Source organism: Geotrypetes seraphini, chromosome 17 (genome assembly GCF_902459505.1).
Source record: "Geotrypetes seraphini chromosome 17, aGeoSer1.1, whole genome shotgun sequence".
Taxonomy (NCBI): Eukaryota; Metazoa; Chordata; class Amphibia; order Gymnophiona; family Dermophiidae; genus Geotrypetes; species Geotrypetes seraphini.
The window spans coordinates 16,439,908-16,457,092 of NC_047100.1; the positions used below are offsets into that span (position 1 = coordinate 16,439,908).

Sequence of the window (17,185 nt, forward strand, 5' to 3'; positions counted from 1 at the left end):
TATTGCAGATATTATTTTTTGGTATGCTTTGTTAAGCTCCCACATGAAGTTGCTCTAAAAAATAATTTTTGTTAATATATTCTTATGGGACTAAATTTTAAAACTATTTTTAACATTGATATTTGCTTTGAAAAATATTGTCAAAATATTTATTTACAAATATTAACACAGTTTTTAAATTTTATGTTCCTTTTCTTGTAACAAAAGTGCATGGCTGTATACCATCAATGATGCGAAAGAACTATACAAAACAATCATTTTGTCACAGACTGGAAATAAATGCTAGTGTAGTCCACATGAACTCCTAGAACAAATAATTGCACTAAAAACATACTAAATAGTGTCCAGAAAAAAACAGGACCCCTGACATTTTTCCAAATAGCCCCAAAACAAATGTACTATTATTAAAAAATTATTACTATTATTGACAAGTGTTTCTGTAAGATGTTGTAAAAACTGGATGATCCCTATTTGATGTCGTTCATAAAGTTTCAAGTTCAAGATTATTCTGACTTGATATACCATTTTTACATACCAAAGCGGTTTACATTTTTACAGTATTAAAAATTAATTAAAAACCTGGAGAATAGACAAACAAACTAATAGTTACTAGTAAGACGAAAAGGATTGAAATAAAAGAAAATAGGGAAAGGGTACAATATTACAAATAAAAGGAAAAGGTGCAGGAAAAGAATGGCAGGGAAGAGGGATTGTCTAGAACAGGCGTCTTCACATTTTTTTCATTATCAATCATAGATCTCATAAGCATCATTGAAAAGAAAAGTTTTAAGATTGATTTTAAAGTTGTTTAAACTAGTTTCTTGCCAAAGTGTTAAGCGAAGGGTGTTCCAAAGTATGGGTGCAACTACCGAGTACAGGAGGAATTCATCAACGGGCACTAACAGCACACACTAAGTGCTAAGAAGCCTCAAACCCTCAATATTCATGGGGGTTAGCGGCAGAATCGGCCCAGGAATATTGAAAACTTGCGGATAATTTTTAGGGCCGGCTCTAATCCATCCCCGCCTCCCTCCTGTGTCCCAGACCTTACCTAGTGGTCTAACGGCAATGCGGGGCAGGATCGATTGTCCTACACGCCTGCCCTGTGCAGAGCCATCATCAAAATGGCTGCCGTGAGTTCCCATTGTAGTCTCTAAATGGGAACTCACAGCAGCATTTTGATGACGGCTCTGCATAGGGCAGGAGCGTAGGACGATCGATCCTGCACCGTATCGCCGTTAAACCACCAGATAAGGTCCGATGCAGAGTTTTGTAAAAAAAAACAAACGGAGGGGTTACTGTATAATGGACATTTTAGCGTTTAGTGTGTGTTAAATCGCTTAGGTGCAGATTCTACAAATGGTGCACTAACCCCCCCCTCCCTTTTATGAAGCCACGTTAGCATTTTTTATCACCAACTTAGGAACATCGTCACTCCACAGAGTTTTTTTTGGTTATCACCAACTGCAGCAGTAAAAGCTCTAAAGCTCACAGAATTCCTATGAGCATTGGAACTTTTAGAACCATAGCCGGTGATAAAAAAAAATGCTAACATACTGTCATAAAAGGCAGGGTAGGGGGGTAAGACAGGCAGCAGTAGGTGCTGTACCACCGCCTAACTTAATAGGATTCACTGTAATGTAATCTGACTTTTTGAACTGAACAGGTAAAGGCAGAATAGAAAACCAGATTAACATAACATAAGAACTAAACATTTTAATCGGTGTGGTAATTGACTGCATCATTTAAAATCAATTATTTTCTCATTTAAAAAACAAAACAAAACATGGGAGACACCTCCAGCAATAGCGCCATTCTTCCAACGATGGAGGCGCCTAAGGACACCTGATATCACAGAAGGTGTGGTTAACGCTGGATGTGACCTAAGGCACTCTTCTACACCTCCATCGTCGCGATTCAGGTCAAAGATGGGTGCCGGAAATGTAGGCCTTTAAAACCCTGGCTTCCATTTCTCGGCTCCTAGATTTGCTGTGGCTGTGATTCTCAAAACAGTGTCACTGCATGATTATTTTATTTTATTTATTCAATTTTCTATACCGTTCTCCCAGGGGAGCTCAGAACGGTTTACATGAATTTATTCAGGTACTCAAGCATTTTTCCCTCTCTGTCCTGGTAGGCTCACAATCTTTCTAATGTACCTGAGGCAACGGGGGGATTGATACGTGATCACCCACTTTTTTAGATGGCCACCCTGATTGGCCATATCAAGAATCTGGCCCTTAGTGCCCGTTGATGAATTTCCTTCCCCTTGATCCATTTTAGCAAAATACTATTTAGTAAAGAAGATACAGTTGAGATTAAATTTTTGTGACAAAATAAGACATTTGGTCCAAAGCGTTTGCTAAGGGAGTCTCCTAATAAAGGTTAGATTAATATATTTTCAAAGGATATACTCTGCGCTATTAGAGCAGAGGTTTCTCGCATGCTGAGACCACTTTTAGTGCGGTTGTAAACTAGCTGCATTTCCTATTAATAACCAAGTGCTAATTTCCCTATTAGCACATGGTCATTACTCCATGAGCCATACCTTCATCTGTTATGTAGGCGGTAAGGGCTCCCACACTAAGCCTATGCTAATCATTCAGTTTGTAGAGATTTACCTGCACTAGCTGATTTGTGCATTTGGGCATGCCTACTCTCCACCTGCAAACACACCCTCAACATTAAAAAATACAAATTATCTTTTAGCGTATTGGTAGCATGCACTGATCCCACAACTAATGCAGGATGCATGAGCACGTCCCATGGTAATGGCCTTTTAACCTGCAGTAAGCAGAACTAGAAAAGGTTCAAAGAAGAGCGACCAAGATGATAAAAGGGGATGTTACTCCTTTTGTATGAGAAGAGACTAAAGAGGTTAGGGCTTTTCAGCTTGGAAAAGAGACGGCTGAAGGGTGATATGATTGAAGTCTACAAAATCCTGAGTGATGTAGAACAGGTACAAGTGGATCGAATTTGTACTCCATCAAAAATTACAAAGACTAGGGGACACTCAATGAAGTTACAGGGAAATACTTTTTAAAACCAATAAGAGGAAATATTTTTTTATTCAGAGAATAGTTAAGCTCTGTAACGCATTGCCAGAGGTTGTGGTAAGAATGGTTAACATAGCTGATTTTAAGAAAGGTTTGGACAATTTCCTGGAGGAAAAGCCCTTAGTTTGTTATTGAGACAGACATAGGGGAAACTACTGCTTTCCCTGGATCAGTAGCATGGAATGTTGCTACTATTTGGGATTTTGCCAGGTACTAGTGACATGGATCAGCCACCATGAAGACGGGCTACTGGGCTAGATGGCCACTGGTCTAAACCAGTAAGGTTTTTATTATGTTCTTAGTGCTTTCTTCAACTTAGTAAAAGGACCCCTAAATGTTTAAAAAAGTATTTTGAAACTATGGAAGGGCTTCCGTTGTTTTCTGGACATCATGTACATCAATAGAATTCAGCTGCCAAAAACAAAAGGATCAGAATAATGCCTTTAATTAATTATTGCTAATCATATTCTAATAAGTTTCTATGAACTTCCTCTCATTCCCCTATTCTTGCAGATTTGTGGAAAATGTGTTTTTTGCCATAAGGAACTGAGATTCCCGATGCGATCTTTTCAGCTTGGCACGGCGGTTTTGGAACCAGATCTAAAATTAAAATAAATAAATAAATTCACCCTTAGGAATGCATTAAACTTCCAGTTTTCATGCAAACATTTTCAAATAGGAAACCCCCCAAACAATAGGAGAAAAAGATATAATCACTGCTGTAGCAAAAGCCAGAGCAACAACAAATAGGTGCTACCAGCCTCTATTTTTAATTGAATATTATGACTCATATCACAGGTACATGATATCAAAGTGCTCAGAGAAGATGGCAGTCCGAGACCATTTGTGGTTCAAGCCCACCAATGTGTGTCTCATCATCTCAATCACTGCACTTTAAAATACATTTTCAAAGAGTGCATGTGTGAATAACAGGCCCGCTGAATCAAAAGGAATAAGCAATAAATTGCAGCTGAATCAAAAGGAATAAACAAAATGCATTTTAAGTCCAAATAGTATACACCCGTTTTACAAAATCGTACTGTGATTTGTAGCGCTGGCTATGGAGGTAACAGCTCCAATGCTCATAGGAATTATATGAGTGTAAGAGCTGTTACCACCACAACCAGCGCTAAAAACTGCGCTACGGTTTTGTAAAAAGGGGGGTGGATAGTTTTCTAGTTGTACTTCCAGACTTCTATAGAAATTGCAAAAATTGAAAAAATACGTGGCATACATTTTCTATCCGAAACATATGTAGGTTTATTCAAAATGCCAAACTAGCAAGTGAAAAAGTTACCTGGATTCTGTCTTCATCTAAATCTAATTTGTGTGCTAATTCTTCTCTTATGTCAATACCAGGATAGGAATTCACTCTAAAAACAGTCTCCAGCATTTCAATCTGAGGAAAATAAGCAAATAATTCAGCTCACAAATTAACAGAAGAGAGAGCTTGAACACAAACAAAAAAGGCAAGTGAGATGTCTGAATTAGAGAATGACACGGTGGTTGTTACCCGCGGCTAACTGCGAGTAGCTGCGGGTAACCTGCCGAAACAAGGAGAGAAAAAAATTGTGGTTGCTGCGGGGATGGGGACAAGGCCATTCACCGCCCCGTGGCGTGGCTTTTTAGAAGTGTGCGGCTGGGAAAAAAAGAATTAAAGTCAGCAAACTAGGTATCTAAGGTGAGGTGGAGGGAGGGAGATAGCAGAATGCTGCAATCGGGTGGGAGGGGGGGCTGCTGGACCGCGTGATCCGTGATCGCGCGTGTTCCCAGCTCACACTAGGAAGGAGGGAGTGAAAGGGTAAGAGATTCTGGGCCAAGAGGATAAAGAGGGAGAGAAACAAACCAACAGCAGGAAAGAAAGGGGAGGACAGGCAGGTGAGCCAGATGCTGGAAGCAGGGGAAGAAAGAGGGAAAGAAGCTAGATGGGGTTGCAGAGAAGAGATACATTGGTGTGGAAGAGGAAGAGAGGGGAAATTTGGACACAGGAAGGTTACAGAAACAGAGGGGAAATTATGTGCATGGGGGCATAGGGAAAGAGACATAAAGGGGATATACATGGGGGAAATTATGTGCATAGGGCAGAGGGACAGAGACATAAAGGGTACATACATTGGGGATGGTATATGGACACGGGGGGGGCAATGCCAAATACATAGGGGAGATATTAGAAATAGGAAAAATAGGAACACAGAAGCGAGATGGTTTGTGGGGATGGGACGGGGCCCGAGCTCGCAGGCTTCAGCGGCTTGCACAAATTACATTGTAACGCGCCATGAAGGTAAGAGGGAGGGAGGGAGATGGTCGGACCGCGCGAAGGGAGCTGAAGGGTGATAGAAAGGAACAGATAGTGAAGGAGGGAGGGAAGGGTGGTGGTGGAAAGGAATAGAACAGACGTTGAAGGAGGGTGGAGAGGAACAGACGCTGAAGGGAAATGTGGAAGACAGAGTGGGGAGAAGACGCTGGAAAGGAAGAAGACAGATGGGGGGAGCAGAGGAAACAAGATGGGTGCCAGACCAATTGGGGGGGGGGTTTGAAGGGAGAGGCACAGTAACAGAGCAAATGGAAGATGCAGAGAGAAGACAGACAGTGGATGGAAGGAATTGATTGAGAAGATGAGGAAAGCAGAAACCAGACAACAAATGTTGTTCTTTTTTTGCTTTAGGATAAAGTAGTATATTAGTTGTGTTGATAAAAATTTATAAACAAAGCCCTACCAGCTGAACATCTCTTCCTCTAGTTCAGCAGCCAGAACTTTGATTTATAAGGAAGGAATAAGCTAAATATTGGAGTACTGAGGCTTGTATGGATGCTACGGGGATGGGGCAGTGAATGGGATGGCAGTGATGGTGACGGGGCGGTGAAGAGGTTGGAGGTGAGGGTGATGGGGCAGTGACAGGGAAAGATTTTTTCCACTTGTCATTCTCTAGTCTGAATCAACCAGCAATATTTTAATGATATAGAAAAGTCACTGTATGGTTATTTGTCATGTCAACAGAGTATAAAATCTAAGGGGTCCTTTTATTAAGGCGTGCTAACCGATTTAGTGTGTGCTGATTTAGCGCATGATAAAGATTAGCACCCGTTAAATGCTAAGGCACCCATAGAATATAATGGATGCTTAGCATTTAGCATGCGCTAAATCAGTAAGGGCTAGATTCACTAACCCCCGATTCCGTGTCCGATCTGTGCCCGACTGCATGCAGGCCAACGAATTCATAAAAGGCCTGCATGCAAATGGGGACGATCGTTGACATGCCCCCACCCACTGCACGGATCCCCGACGCATGCAGCAGACCATTTGTAGATGGTCTGCGCATGCGTCTAGAGTGGCAACTTTTTAAAAAAACTTTCTGGTCCAGCAAGCCCGTGATTTTAACCCACTTTAAACCCGCAGGTTAAAACCAAGGGCTCACAGTGCGGGGAAGTGCCGGAGATCAGGGCTGAGACAGGGGCAGAGAGTAGATCGGGGCAGAGAAGCAGGGCGGCGAAGGCAGAGCAGTCGGAAAGGACCTGTGCGACTTGTCCTCAGCAGTCGCTTCATTTTGGATCGGCCAGCCCAGTCGGTGTTCCCTGAAAAGTTTTGTGAATCGCGTCCCTGCCTACTTTGCATGCACGGATCGGAATCAGATTGGAGGAGAGGTTAGTTTGCTTTGTGAATCTAGCCCTTAGTGCACCTTAATAAAAAGGACCCCTAAGATCTTTATATTCTGTTGACAAGACAAACAACCATACAGTGACTTCTACATCTTTAAAATATTGCTGGTTGATTATTTAAGATATCTCACTAGCCATTTTTGTTTGTGTGCTACAAATAATTCAGCTACCATGTGAAAATCATAGCAGAAACAAGACTTCATTCATTCGAGAAAAAGATTTCCGTCAAAAGCTCATTTTACAAAGAATATCTCAAAAGTTGGCTGTTCCAAAACTGTACACTGTGAGAGGATTTTTGTAAGGGGCTTGAATTGCCTTGGGAAATACACATGTAAAATGCAGTCACACAGAAAGATATCCCCTACTCTTACATGACATATACATAGGTGTTGCCAAGGAGGGAGAATAAGCAAAGAGGGGATGGGATTGGTACTTAGGCACATTTTTAAAAAATCAAATTCATGCGTAAGTGCCTATACAAAGGTTTATTCCTCCATGTGCTAAGGCCATTTTTACCGCAGCAATAAAATAGCTGATGTTCTAATTTTCCAATTAATGGCCATGTGCTAATGTTATACAACAATAAACTAAGAGAAACCTGGTGGTTATCTATTAATTAAATATAAAATGAAGAACCAGCGATATAAGCCAAAATGACACTGCAGGTAATTATTTCTCTCTTATTATTATATAAATGGGAACAAACCTCAGATTATGGAGTTTCACCCATTCCGAGTTTTCTCAAAGAGAAAGACAGTTCTTTCCTCTTACTCCTACCTGCATCACTGGCTTGAACCCATCCTCCCTACCATAACTCTTAACGGTTAACTTATTCTTTATTTCTTAAATTACTTTATCTCTTTAATTCATCACGCTTCAATCAATTACTTTATCTCTTTAATTCATCACTCTTCAATCACTTTTAAAATTTATACTAAACTCAACCATTTAAATCCTAAAAAAACCTCACAATTCATTAATATTTTGTACTTAAGAAACCTCACAGCTCATTTCAAAACTCAAAACCGACAGAAAAATTTGTATTTATATTAAAAAAGTGCACTGGTGCTTCAAAGTGCTATGTCAAAAAGTGCATTTGTGCTATAAACTACTTCAGTTCATTTCAGAGTTTTAGAACTTAAAGTACTTAAGCTTATGCTCTTTAGAAACCAGGGCCGTTGCTTATTACTTTCAGTCATCCAACGCAGCCTGCGTTTCACAACAGCTGCTTCAGAAAATCTGTAATGACATTGTTCAAAAAGACATGGTCTGTCTCTCCCTCATCAGGACCCGGAGCTATTTTGCAGTTCTCATAAGCATCAGATTAGTTTTCCATTTACTGAGTTTCGTCATTATGAAAGATCTGTGCAATGATTAAATTGTGAGTCTACAGTATTCTAACAATCGGGCTTGTCCCGTTGTTTGGTCTGACAATTATACAATTTCTGAGCACGGTTTTGCCAAAAATAATGAGAGCTAGTATTTACTTTATGAATATTTCAATGTGCCACTTCATGTATGTGATCTAGCATAGTCCTTTTGGAGTTGGCAGTTTGAAGATTTTGCTTCCCTGTTTGAGTCTTTTACTAAGGTTTGCTAGCCGATTTAGTGCACTCTAAATTCTAACGAGCCCATTATATTCTATGGACGCATTAGCTTTTAGTGCGCGCTAAATTGGATAGTGCGCCTTTGTAAAAGACCCCCTTAATGTTATATGGGCACACACGTTGCTTTTATCATATAGGTGTGCATATTTCTTGTGCTAAATGCCTCAACAGCCTAGGTACCCTGTTATAGTTTTGAATGAGAAAATTTGTATTTGTTTTTATAAAGGCGTGCTACGGGGGTTAGCGCGTCAGACATTTCATCACGCGCTAACCCCTGCGGCAGCCTAAAATTCTAACGCCTCGTCAATAGAGGCGTTAGGTACTAGCGCGGCAGGCAGTTTAACGCGCGATATTCCGCGCGTTAAAACCGCTAACGTGTCTTTGTAAAAGGACCCCTAAGTTGCCTCTTTTTAAGCTATTTATTCTTAGGCATTTTGTTTTTCGGGATATTATTGTGTAAGTTTGGGATGTTTATTCTTCCTCTTTATAAATGTAATCCATACTAATACCTTTTGGCAATTTAAGAAAATTATTGTATATATTGTGTATTATAAAATTACCCTCCATGTGACCTACAAAGATCGACTCAGGAAGCTGGGGCTGTTTACTCTTGAGAAGAGAAGACTGAGAGGGGATTTAATAGACTTTTAAAATATTAAAAGGATTTGATAAAATAGTCCAAAAAGAAGCATTACTGAAATATTCTGATGTGACACGGACAAGAGGACATAGACTGAAACTGAGTGGCAGTAGGTTTAAGACAAATGTCAGGAAATTCTGTTTCACACAGCGCGTGATGGGTGCTTGGAATGCACTCCCGGAGGAGGTTGTGGAGGAGACTACTGTTCTGGGATTCAAACGCAAGTTGGATGCACACCTTCTTGCATATCATATTGAGGGATACGGTAAATCCGGGTCTCCAAAAAGGAGTACCTGAATGGGCCGCCGCGTGTGCGGATCACCGGACTAGATGGACCTCGGTCTGATCCGGTGAGGGCGTTTCTTATGTTCTTAAATGAAATGTGTTCTGGCTAATGAATTAAGCTGATGTTACTCATAATGCATTTTGGTAAATTTTAAAAGTAGATAGATGGGGGTACTGACCTGGCTTCTTGAAAATGCGGTTCTTGGTCTCCTGCCTCGATACCAGCTCATTTCTCTTTTGTAAGACAATCTTTCTGTGGCTGAGCAATACTTTTCATTTTGCACAATTCTCTCTCCAGGCATTGCTTGGTTTACAGCATGGAAAAATGGGTTTTCGTAAGAGAGGATGGGAATGTGCAGGCAGGTGTTACTAGCATCTTCCTCTAAAAAAAGAAAGAAGAAAACCTGAAAAAATACAGGTAACGGAATTACAGCATACTCACATTATGCCAGATTTAATAGGAAGCAAAAATACCAATATAGAATTAGCTCCTACGTTGCAAAGGATTTAATTCAGTCATATGAACATCCTTAACCCTTTATTTGACATTGTTGCTCAGAAGCAACATATGTTTCTATGGCTCTTATGGGAGATCTGCATCTCCAAATATCTGTTACCTTGGCACTGTTGCTCTCGTTCAATATCAAGTTATATAAAGCAGCCGTTTCACCATCTGCCAATTAAAGGGTTAATATATACTGAGGTTAATCAAGTCATTAAAGCTAGCATCCTTGTTATCTACTGCCTACATTTCCCCATGCCGCTGGCTGTACATTGCTCTGCAAAGTGGTAACATACCTGTACTGATGCTCGGTTCCAGCCATGGCCTATAAGGCTTCAAAGCTAGTGTGCAATCTCTTTTCTTGTCTAATCCCAGAATGCTTTCAATAGAAAAGGAACATTGTGAGGATTTGTTCCCCACCAAACGGATCCCCTTTAGCATGTTTGGCGACTTCCCTGTAGTGGCTGCACAAACAGATGTGCTGGCCATGCTGGTAGCCTTTTGCTGCTGCAGTGTTCTCGTTCCCGTGCTTCGGTTGGCTCTTTTCGAAGGCTCTCCTTATAGCTGTGTTGACAAGGGGGTGGATTTACGTCGTCATTAATTAAAATCTTTCATTTACAAAGTTTTAGCATCTCAATGCAAGCTCTTCCACCACGAGGAGAGAGAAGTTAATTGTTTATTTGTTTGCTAGTAATTACCTACTAATGGGCGACACCAGGGGGAGCACCTAGAGGGACAAAAAAGTGTTATCTCTCCTAACCAGAACATCTACTTAACTTTCTCAAAAGAAGCTTGCAAAAATATGGCACTTTTCTTTTATGTGGAATCACTAATGTATAAAATCATATTTTTGCCCTACTTTATACACTCTATTGGACAGCAACCACCTAAACTCAGCAGTGTTATAGTGAACCAGCCAAGTAATAAGTAATCTCATTTAAGTGAATTTTCTTCCAGGCAAATTTTTAAAAAATAATCTCTTAATGCTATTAAGGTAATCCCGATGAAAAAGCCTCATTTTCTCCTACGCATATGTAATGGTCAGTGACTAACAATGGAGCTTGGCATATGGCATACCGCACTGGGACGGCATTGTTGTGGAATTGTCTTCCATGTGCCCAGATTACTGAACAGAAACAGTTGTGCCAAGTATTTTAAATCAACAGGCCTAGTCTTTTCAACCAACTCTATTACTGAAATGAATAGACTGCCATGGGAAAATAAATCAGCATTTTTCTCCGATGTCATGAGGGAAATTTTTTTTAAATTATTATGCTCATGTGTTGTCTTTAGGATGTCATTTTCTTAACTGGATACTAACATAAGCAATGCCTCTGCTGGGTCAGACCTGAGGTCCATCGTGCCCAGCAGTTCACTCATGTGGCGGCCCAACAGGTCCAGGACCTGTGCAGTAATCCTCTACCTATACCCCTCTATCCCCTTTTCCAGCAGGAAATTGTCCAATCCTTTCTTGAACCCCAATACCATACTCTGCCCTATTACGCCCTCTAGAAGCGCATTCTAGGTGTCCACCACACGTTGGGTAAAGAAGAACTTCCTAGCATTCGTTTTGAATCTGTCCCCTTTCAACTTTTCTGAATGCCCTCTTGTTCTTTTATTATTCGAAAGTTTGAAGAATCTGTCCCTCTCTACTCTCTCTCTATGCCCTTCATGATCTTGTAAGTCTCTATCATATCCCCTCTAAGTCTCCTCTTCTCCAGGGAAAAGAGATCCAGTTTCTCCAATCTCTCAGCGTATGAAAGGTTTTCCATCCCTTTATCAGACGCGTCGCTCTCCTCTGAACCCTCTCGAGTAACGCCATGTCCTTCTTAAGGTAAAGCGACCAATATTGGACGCAGTATTCTAGATGCGGACGCACCATCGCCCGATACAATGGCAGGATAACTTCTTTCGTTCTGGTTGTAATACCCTTCTTGATTATGCCTAGCATTCTGTTTGCCTTCTTAGCGGCCGCTGCGCACTGTGCCATCGGCTTCATTGTCATGTCCACCATTACCCCCAAGTCCCTTTCTTGGGTACTCTCATTTAATAACATCCCTCCCATCGTATAGTTGTTCCTCGGGTTTCTGTTTAACACATGTAATACTTTACATTTCTCAACATTGAACTTCATCTGCTCGTCGCCCATTCCCCTAGTTTGTTCAAATCCCTTTGCAATTCTTCGCAGTCCTCTTTAGTCCGAGCTCCACTAAATAGTTTGGTGTCATCCGCAAATTTTATTATCTCACACTTCGTCCCTGTTTCTAGATCGTTTATGAATATATTAAATAGCAGCGGCCCGAGCACCGAGCCCTGCGGGACCCCACTCGTGACCCTCCTCCAGTCCGAGTAGTGGCCCTTCACTCCTACCCTCTGTTTCCTACCCGCCAACCAGTTTCTGATCCATCTATGTACGTCTCCTTCCACCCCATGGTTCTTCAGTTTCCAGAGTAGGCGTTCATGGGGCACCTTGTCAAAGGCTTTTTGGAATTCTAGATATATGATGTCTATGGGGTTTCCTTTGTCCATCCATTTGTTAATTCCTTCGAAGAAGTGCAATAAGTTCGTTAGGCACGATCTCCCCTTGCAGAAACCATGTTGGCTGGTTATCAGAAGTTCGTTTCTTTCAAAATGTTCATCGATGTTTTCTTTTATCAGTGCTTCCGCCATTTTCCCCTGAACCGAGGTCAGACTCACCGGTCTGTAGTTTCCTGGGTCACTTCTTGATTCCTTTTTAAAGATGGGTGTAACGTTGAATATCTTCCAGTCCTCTGGGATCATGCCTGTTTTCAGGGATAGATTGCAAATTTGCTGCAGTAGTTCCGCTATCTCCTCCTTTAATTCCTTCAGAACCCTTGAATGGATTCCGTCCGGACCCGGGGATTTGTCAGTTTTTAGTTTTTCTATCTGCCTGCGTACATCTTCAAGGCTCACTTCCATGGATGTTAATTTTTCTGCTTGATTTCCATTGAAGAATTGCTCAGGTTCCGGTATGTTGGATGTGTCTTCGTTTGTAAATACAGACGAAAAGAATATGTTAAGTCTTTCTGCCACTTCTTTCTGCTCCTTCACCACTCCCTTCCTGTCTCCGTTGTCCAGCGGTACCACCTCCTCCCTAGCCGGTTGCTTCCCTTTAACATATCTAAAGAACGGTTTGACTAAGGGGTCCTTTCCCTAAGCTGCAGTAGGAAGTATCATTAGTGCGCCCTTCAATAAGTCTTGGTGCACTAATCCCATTTTTACTCCAACTGAAAAATGGTTAATTTTCCATTGCCTCTTTAAATGGCCATGTGCTAATGTTGCCCTTAGCACACAGCTATGAAAATAATTAGTGCATAAACACTTATTGACACCTATTTTGTAGGTGATACGAGCTCATAGAAACATAGAAAATGACGGCAGAAAAGGGCTATAGCCCACCAAGTCTGCCCATTGCAATTTGCCTCCCCCCAGAGTTCATTCCCTTAGAGATCCCACATGAGTATCCCATTTCTTCTTAAAATCAGTCACGCTGCTGGCCTCAATCACCTGCAGTGGGAGTCCATTCCAACGCTCCATCACTCTCTCGGTGAAAAAGCAACTGACCTACTCTCTCTGACACCCCCCCTGCTCTCTGCCACTCTGTCCTCCTCTCTCTCTCACACACACACACATGAGATGGCAGGAGGGAGTGTATTCCCTCCTGCAAATTTTGCAGCGTAAATTACAGGGGTGTCCGATGTTGTGGGGGGTGCTGCCTGGAGTCTGTGGTGTCTGGTGATGTGGGAGTGATGTTGGGGGGAGGGGTGTAGGGCTACAGGTGATCCTGGCAGGGGGAAACCCCTTCAGCTGAGCTGGCAGGAATCCACGATACCAGCTCAGCTGATGGGGATTTCTCTGCCACGATCAGCTGATTGCAAGCCCTCAATGTGCTGTTTTCCCCTACCATCTCTGGGTGGTGGGAGGGGGTCATGACCACTGGAGGAGTAAGGGGGGGGGTCATGCCTTAAACCCTCCAGTGGTCATCTTGTCAGTTTGTTCAACTTTGGGGCACTTAGACCTGTTTTACTTTGGTTAAGTCCTGGCATGTAAGTTCCGTCTAGGATGTCCTGGAAAAGTTTTGATTATTGCTTCAGGATGTCCAGGTGGAAGCCTGCCTGATTCCCACCTATAACCTCCTTTGAGCTCTGGATGCACAGCAGCTTAGAAGTGTTGCCAACTGTCCAGAAAATTTGTTTTGATTATTGGCACTTGGACATCTCTGCTATTAGGACCCTGCAATCTGTGTAAAACTCTGCTGCACAACTCATCTTCTATCAACCTCACTACATTCATGTCACCCCTCTCTTTAAATCACTTCACTGGTTCTGAACCGCCATCGCAGTTCAAGCTCCAATTGTTGACCTACAAGTGTGTTCATTCCGCTGCTCCTCAAAATCTCTCCTCTTTTTTCTCTCCTTATACCCCTCCCAGAGAACTCCGTTCCTCAGATAATAATAATAATAATAATTTTATTCTTCTATACTGCCAAAGCCATAGTAGTTTGAGGCGGTTTACAATAAGAAGAGCTGGACATTCAGCGAAATAATTACAATGAAAGTCGTTGAATACATGTAGGTAGGTTATAGAGGTAATCAGAGAAAGGGTGAAAGTCAGAGTAATAGTCACAATGTAGGGTCATGTAAGCAGAATACAGAGATAAGACTTTAAGTATTCTTGGTTACAAATCGGTTAAACAAGTTTGTTCAGCTGCTCTTAGCTGTACCCTACTCCTCCACTGCCAATTCCAGACTTCGCTCCTTTTATCTAGCTGCACCCTATGCCTGGAATAAATTACCCAAGTTTGTCTGCCAAACCCCTTCCCTTTACCTTGTTTAAAAGCAGATTGAACCCCCCCCCCCCATTTTTGATATAGCCTTCAATCCATAACCCTACTCCCCATTGCCTACCAACTTAAGCCAGAAGATTAACCATTCCCCTTAACTGTATCCATGACATCCTGTTTGTCTGTCTATATTATAAGCTCCTTCAAGCAAGGACTATGTTCTTCGCGACTCTGTACAGCACTGCATACGTCTGATAGCGCTACAGAAATAATTAACAGTAGTAGTAGTAGGAAGCTGGTCTGAGCCATCTGCAGGATGTCTCAGCGATGTCATTGTCTCCTAAATGTATGAGTAAAGCATTTAGGGGAGGTGTGGTCTCCAGCAAGTCTGTGATGAAGGGGAGGGACTGATTCCATCCCATGCCTTGGGTTGGGATGCCCCTTGCACATTCCTTGAGTAATGCTTTTGTTGGGAAGCTGGTCCATGGGTTGCTCCATGCATAAAACTTACCAAAGGATGTGAACCTAGCTATGCAAGGTACTTCACTCAAGACACTTGTGCTATATCACTCCTCCTCCAGATGCTTTACTCATACACTTAGAAGACAATGACATCGCTGAGACATCCTGCAGATGGCTCAGACCAGTTTCCTACTACTACTACTATTAAGTATTTCTATATTACTACCAGACGTATGCAGTGCTGTACAGAGTTATGAAGAACATAGTCACTGTTTGAAGGAGCTTACAATCTAGACCAGTGGTCTCAAACTCAAACCCTTTGCAGAGCCACATTTTGGATTTGTAGGTACTTGGAGGGCCTCAGAAAAAATTGTTAGGGCTTCTTCTAATAAACTGCGCTAGCAATTTTTAGCAAGGAGAGCCAAGCTTAATGGCCCACACTGCTCCTGAGGCTCATAGAGTTCCTATGAGTGTCAGGAGCAACGCAGGCCATTCAGTGCGGATCTGCGCTAAAAACTGCTAACAAAGTTTAATAGAAGAAGGGATTAATGTCTTATTAAAGAAATGACAGTTTTGCATGAGGTAAAACTCTTTATAGTTTATAAATCTTTCCTTTTGGCTAAATCTTAATAATAATATTGTAATTTATAGCTAAAGAGACATAGGATCAAGAAACGGTTTTATTGTACTTTTGTAATTAAGATAAACATACTGAGGGCCTCTATCGAAGCAGCACAGAGCATTCAGTGCGCTGGCCGGTGCTACAAACCTCTTCTGCTCTTTTATAAAAAAGGGAGGGGGGGTTTAAAAATAGAAATACGTATACAAAAACTGAACCATAAACATAAACCATAAAACCATAACTAATCCCAAGCTCTGTCAGCTGAAGAATTTCTTTGAAGGTGACCAGAACTCCCTTTCACCAAGCATGGTAGGCAGCAGCAACATTCCTAGATGCTGGCACCCCATGCATGCTTAGTTGTTGGTGGCTCAAGGATGCTGTTGCCAACTGCAGAGCTTGGTAGAAGGGAGTTCTGGCTGTCTTTGGAGGAAGTCTTCAGCTGGGGATGCTTGGGGATCCCCACTAGCTATAGGCCAAAATTACAACATACCTTATAATGTAAAAACAAAATCGGAAATAACAATGATTGAATCAATGAAGATGACTTTAGAAAAATGAAAGACAAAGAATAAACAAAATAAAAACGGGATCCAAAAACTTGCCACTATGAAAACTTAGAACAGATTTAAGTGTACAAAAATCAGCGTGCATTCTGTCAAAAAAGGTCAAACATTGGTGGAAAACAAAATAAAAGAATACAAACAAAATAGAAAACAAAATAAAAGCATGCCCGCCACTATTTAATTGGGTCTACTGATTTTATGGGCGTATGATCACCTATAACAAATACATATATTTTATTTAAAAACTTTTCCTGTCGGCATTATAATAAAGATTTCGCACTCTGATTAGCCATAATGAAAAGTAACCAAGTGAAATAATATACACTCTCATTAAGCATACGAGATAGCATTTGTTTTGCAAGTAGCTGCTCGGCCCAAAGCTTCCCCTTTGCAAGCGAGCCGCCCCGGCGGAAGCAGGAAGTTGCGTCAGAGGCGAAGCTTTGGGCTGAGTGTCACGGGTGCTGACGCCAGGCCTGTCTGAAGAAGAAAATGTCGTATTTGAAACGGAAAGGCGACCAGGAAGGTGAGAAGAAGGGAGGGAGATGGTCCAACTAGGGGAAGAAATGCCCAGAACAGCTGCCCTGTTTGCCCTCCCCTGACCATAGTCCTGATCAAAACACATCGGCGGCGTTGGCCCCCTTTAATCCGGTCCTGTCTAGTGGCATCTTCTATGAGAACACCTGCGGCAAGTTTTTTAGGAAAAAAATATGCTGGTGTCTTCTTTTCTACTTTTTTTTTTTTTTTTGCACACTGACCATTGTATCCTTTGCTTTCTGTATTCTGTAAACCCACATAAGGATAAGATATAATTTGCAGTGTACCAAACTCAGTACACATAAATACAAATACAAAGCTTGGAAGTTGTGAATTTCCCTCTTAGATATTTTAATCTGTTTGGTTTTTAAACCGTGACGTGTCTTCACAGGAAGATAACTAGAGAATGCGCGAGTGAAGGCAAGCACGTGCAAGCGCGAGCTCCATGTGACC

At 41.7% G+C, this 17,185-nt stretch overlaps 2 protein-coding genes across 2 annotated transcripts in view; one reads left to right on the plus strand and one right to left on the minus strand.

Moving 5' to 3' along the window:
- Window positions 1-3,320: 3,320 nt before the first annotated feature.
- On the minus strand, window positions 3,321-17,045 carry HESX1 (HESX homeobox 1). Its single transcript, XM_033925888.1, has 5 exons — window positions 16,954-17,045; window positions 10,044-10,311; window positions 9,425-9,627; window positions 4,354-4,455; window positions 3,321-3,656 (listed from the first exon to the last, which is right to left on the minus strand). The coding sequence occupies exons 2-5, from the start codon at window positions 10,234-10,236 to the stop codon at window positions 3,558-3,560; spliced, it is 597 nt and encodes a 198-aa protein (XP_033781779.1). The 5' UTR covers window positions 10,237-10,311; window positions 16,954-17,045; the 3' UTR covers window positions 3,321-3,557.
- The window catches only part of APPL1 (adaptor protein, phosphotyrosine interacting with PH domain and leucine zipper 1), a 110,145-nt gene continuing 109,545 nt past the window's right edge, over window positions 16,586-17,185 (plus strand). The window contains exon 1 of the mRNA XM_033925882.1: window positions 16,586-16,721. The gene's annotated coding sequence lies outside the window, so the exon portion shown is untranslated. The remainder of the gene's footprint in view (window positions 16,722-17,185) is intronic.

Bases quoted from the DNA above. Each gene is read 5' to 3' on its own strand.
- HESX1 (XM_033925888.1), bottom strand. From the start codon at position 10,236: ATGGCCAGCACATCTGTTTGTGCAGCCACTACAGGGAAGTCGCCAAAC. The intron at 9,628-10,043 runs GTATGTTACCAC...TTCTTTTTTTAG, and splicing joins GGAACCGAGCATCAGTACAG to AGGAAGATGCTAGTAACACC. The intron at 3,657-4,353 runs GTAACTTTTTCA...TTTTAATTTTAG, and splicing joins TAGATGAAGACAGAATCCAG to ATCTGGTTCCAAAACCGCCG.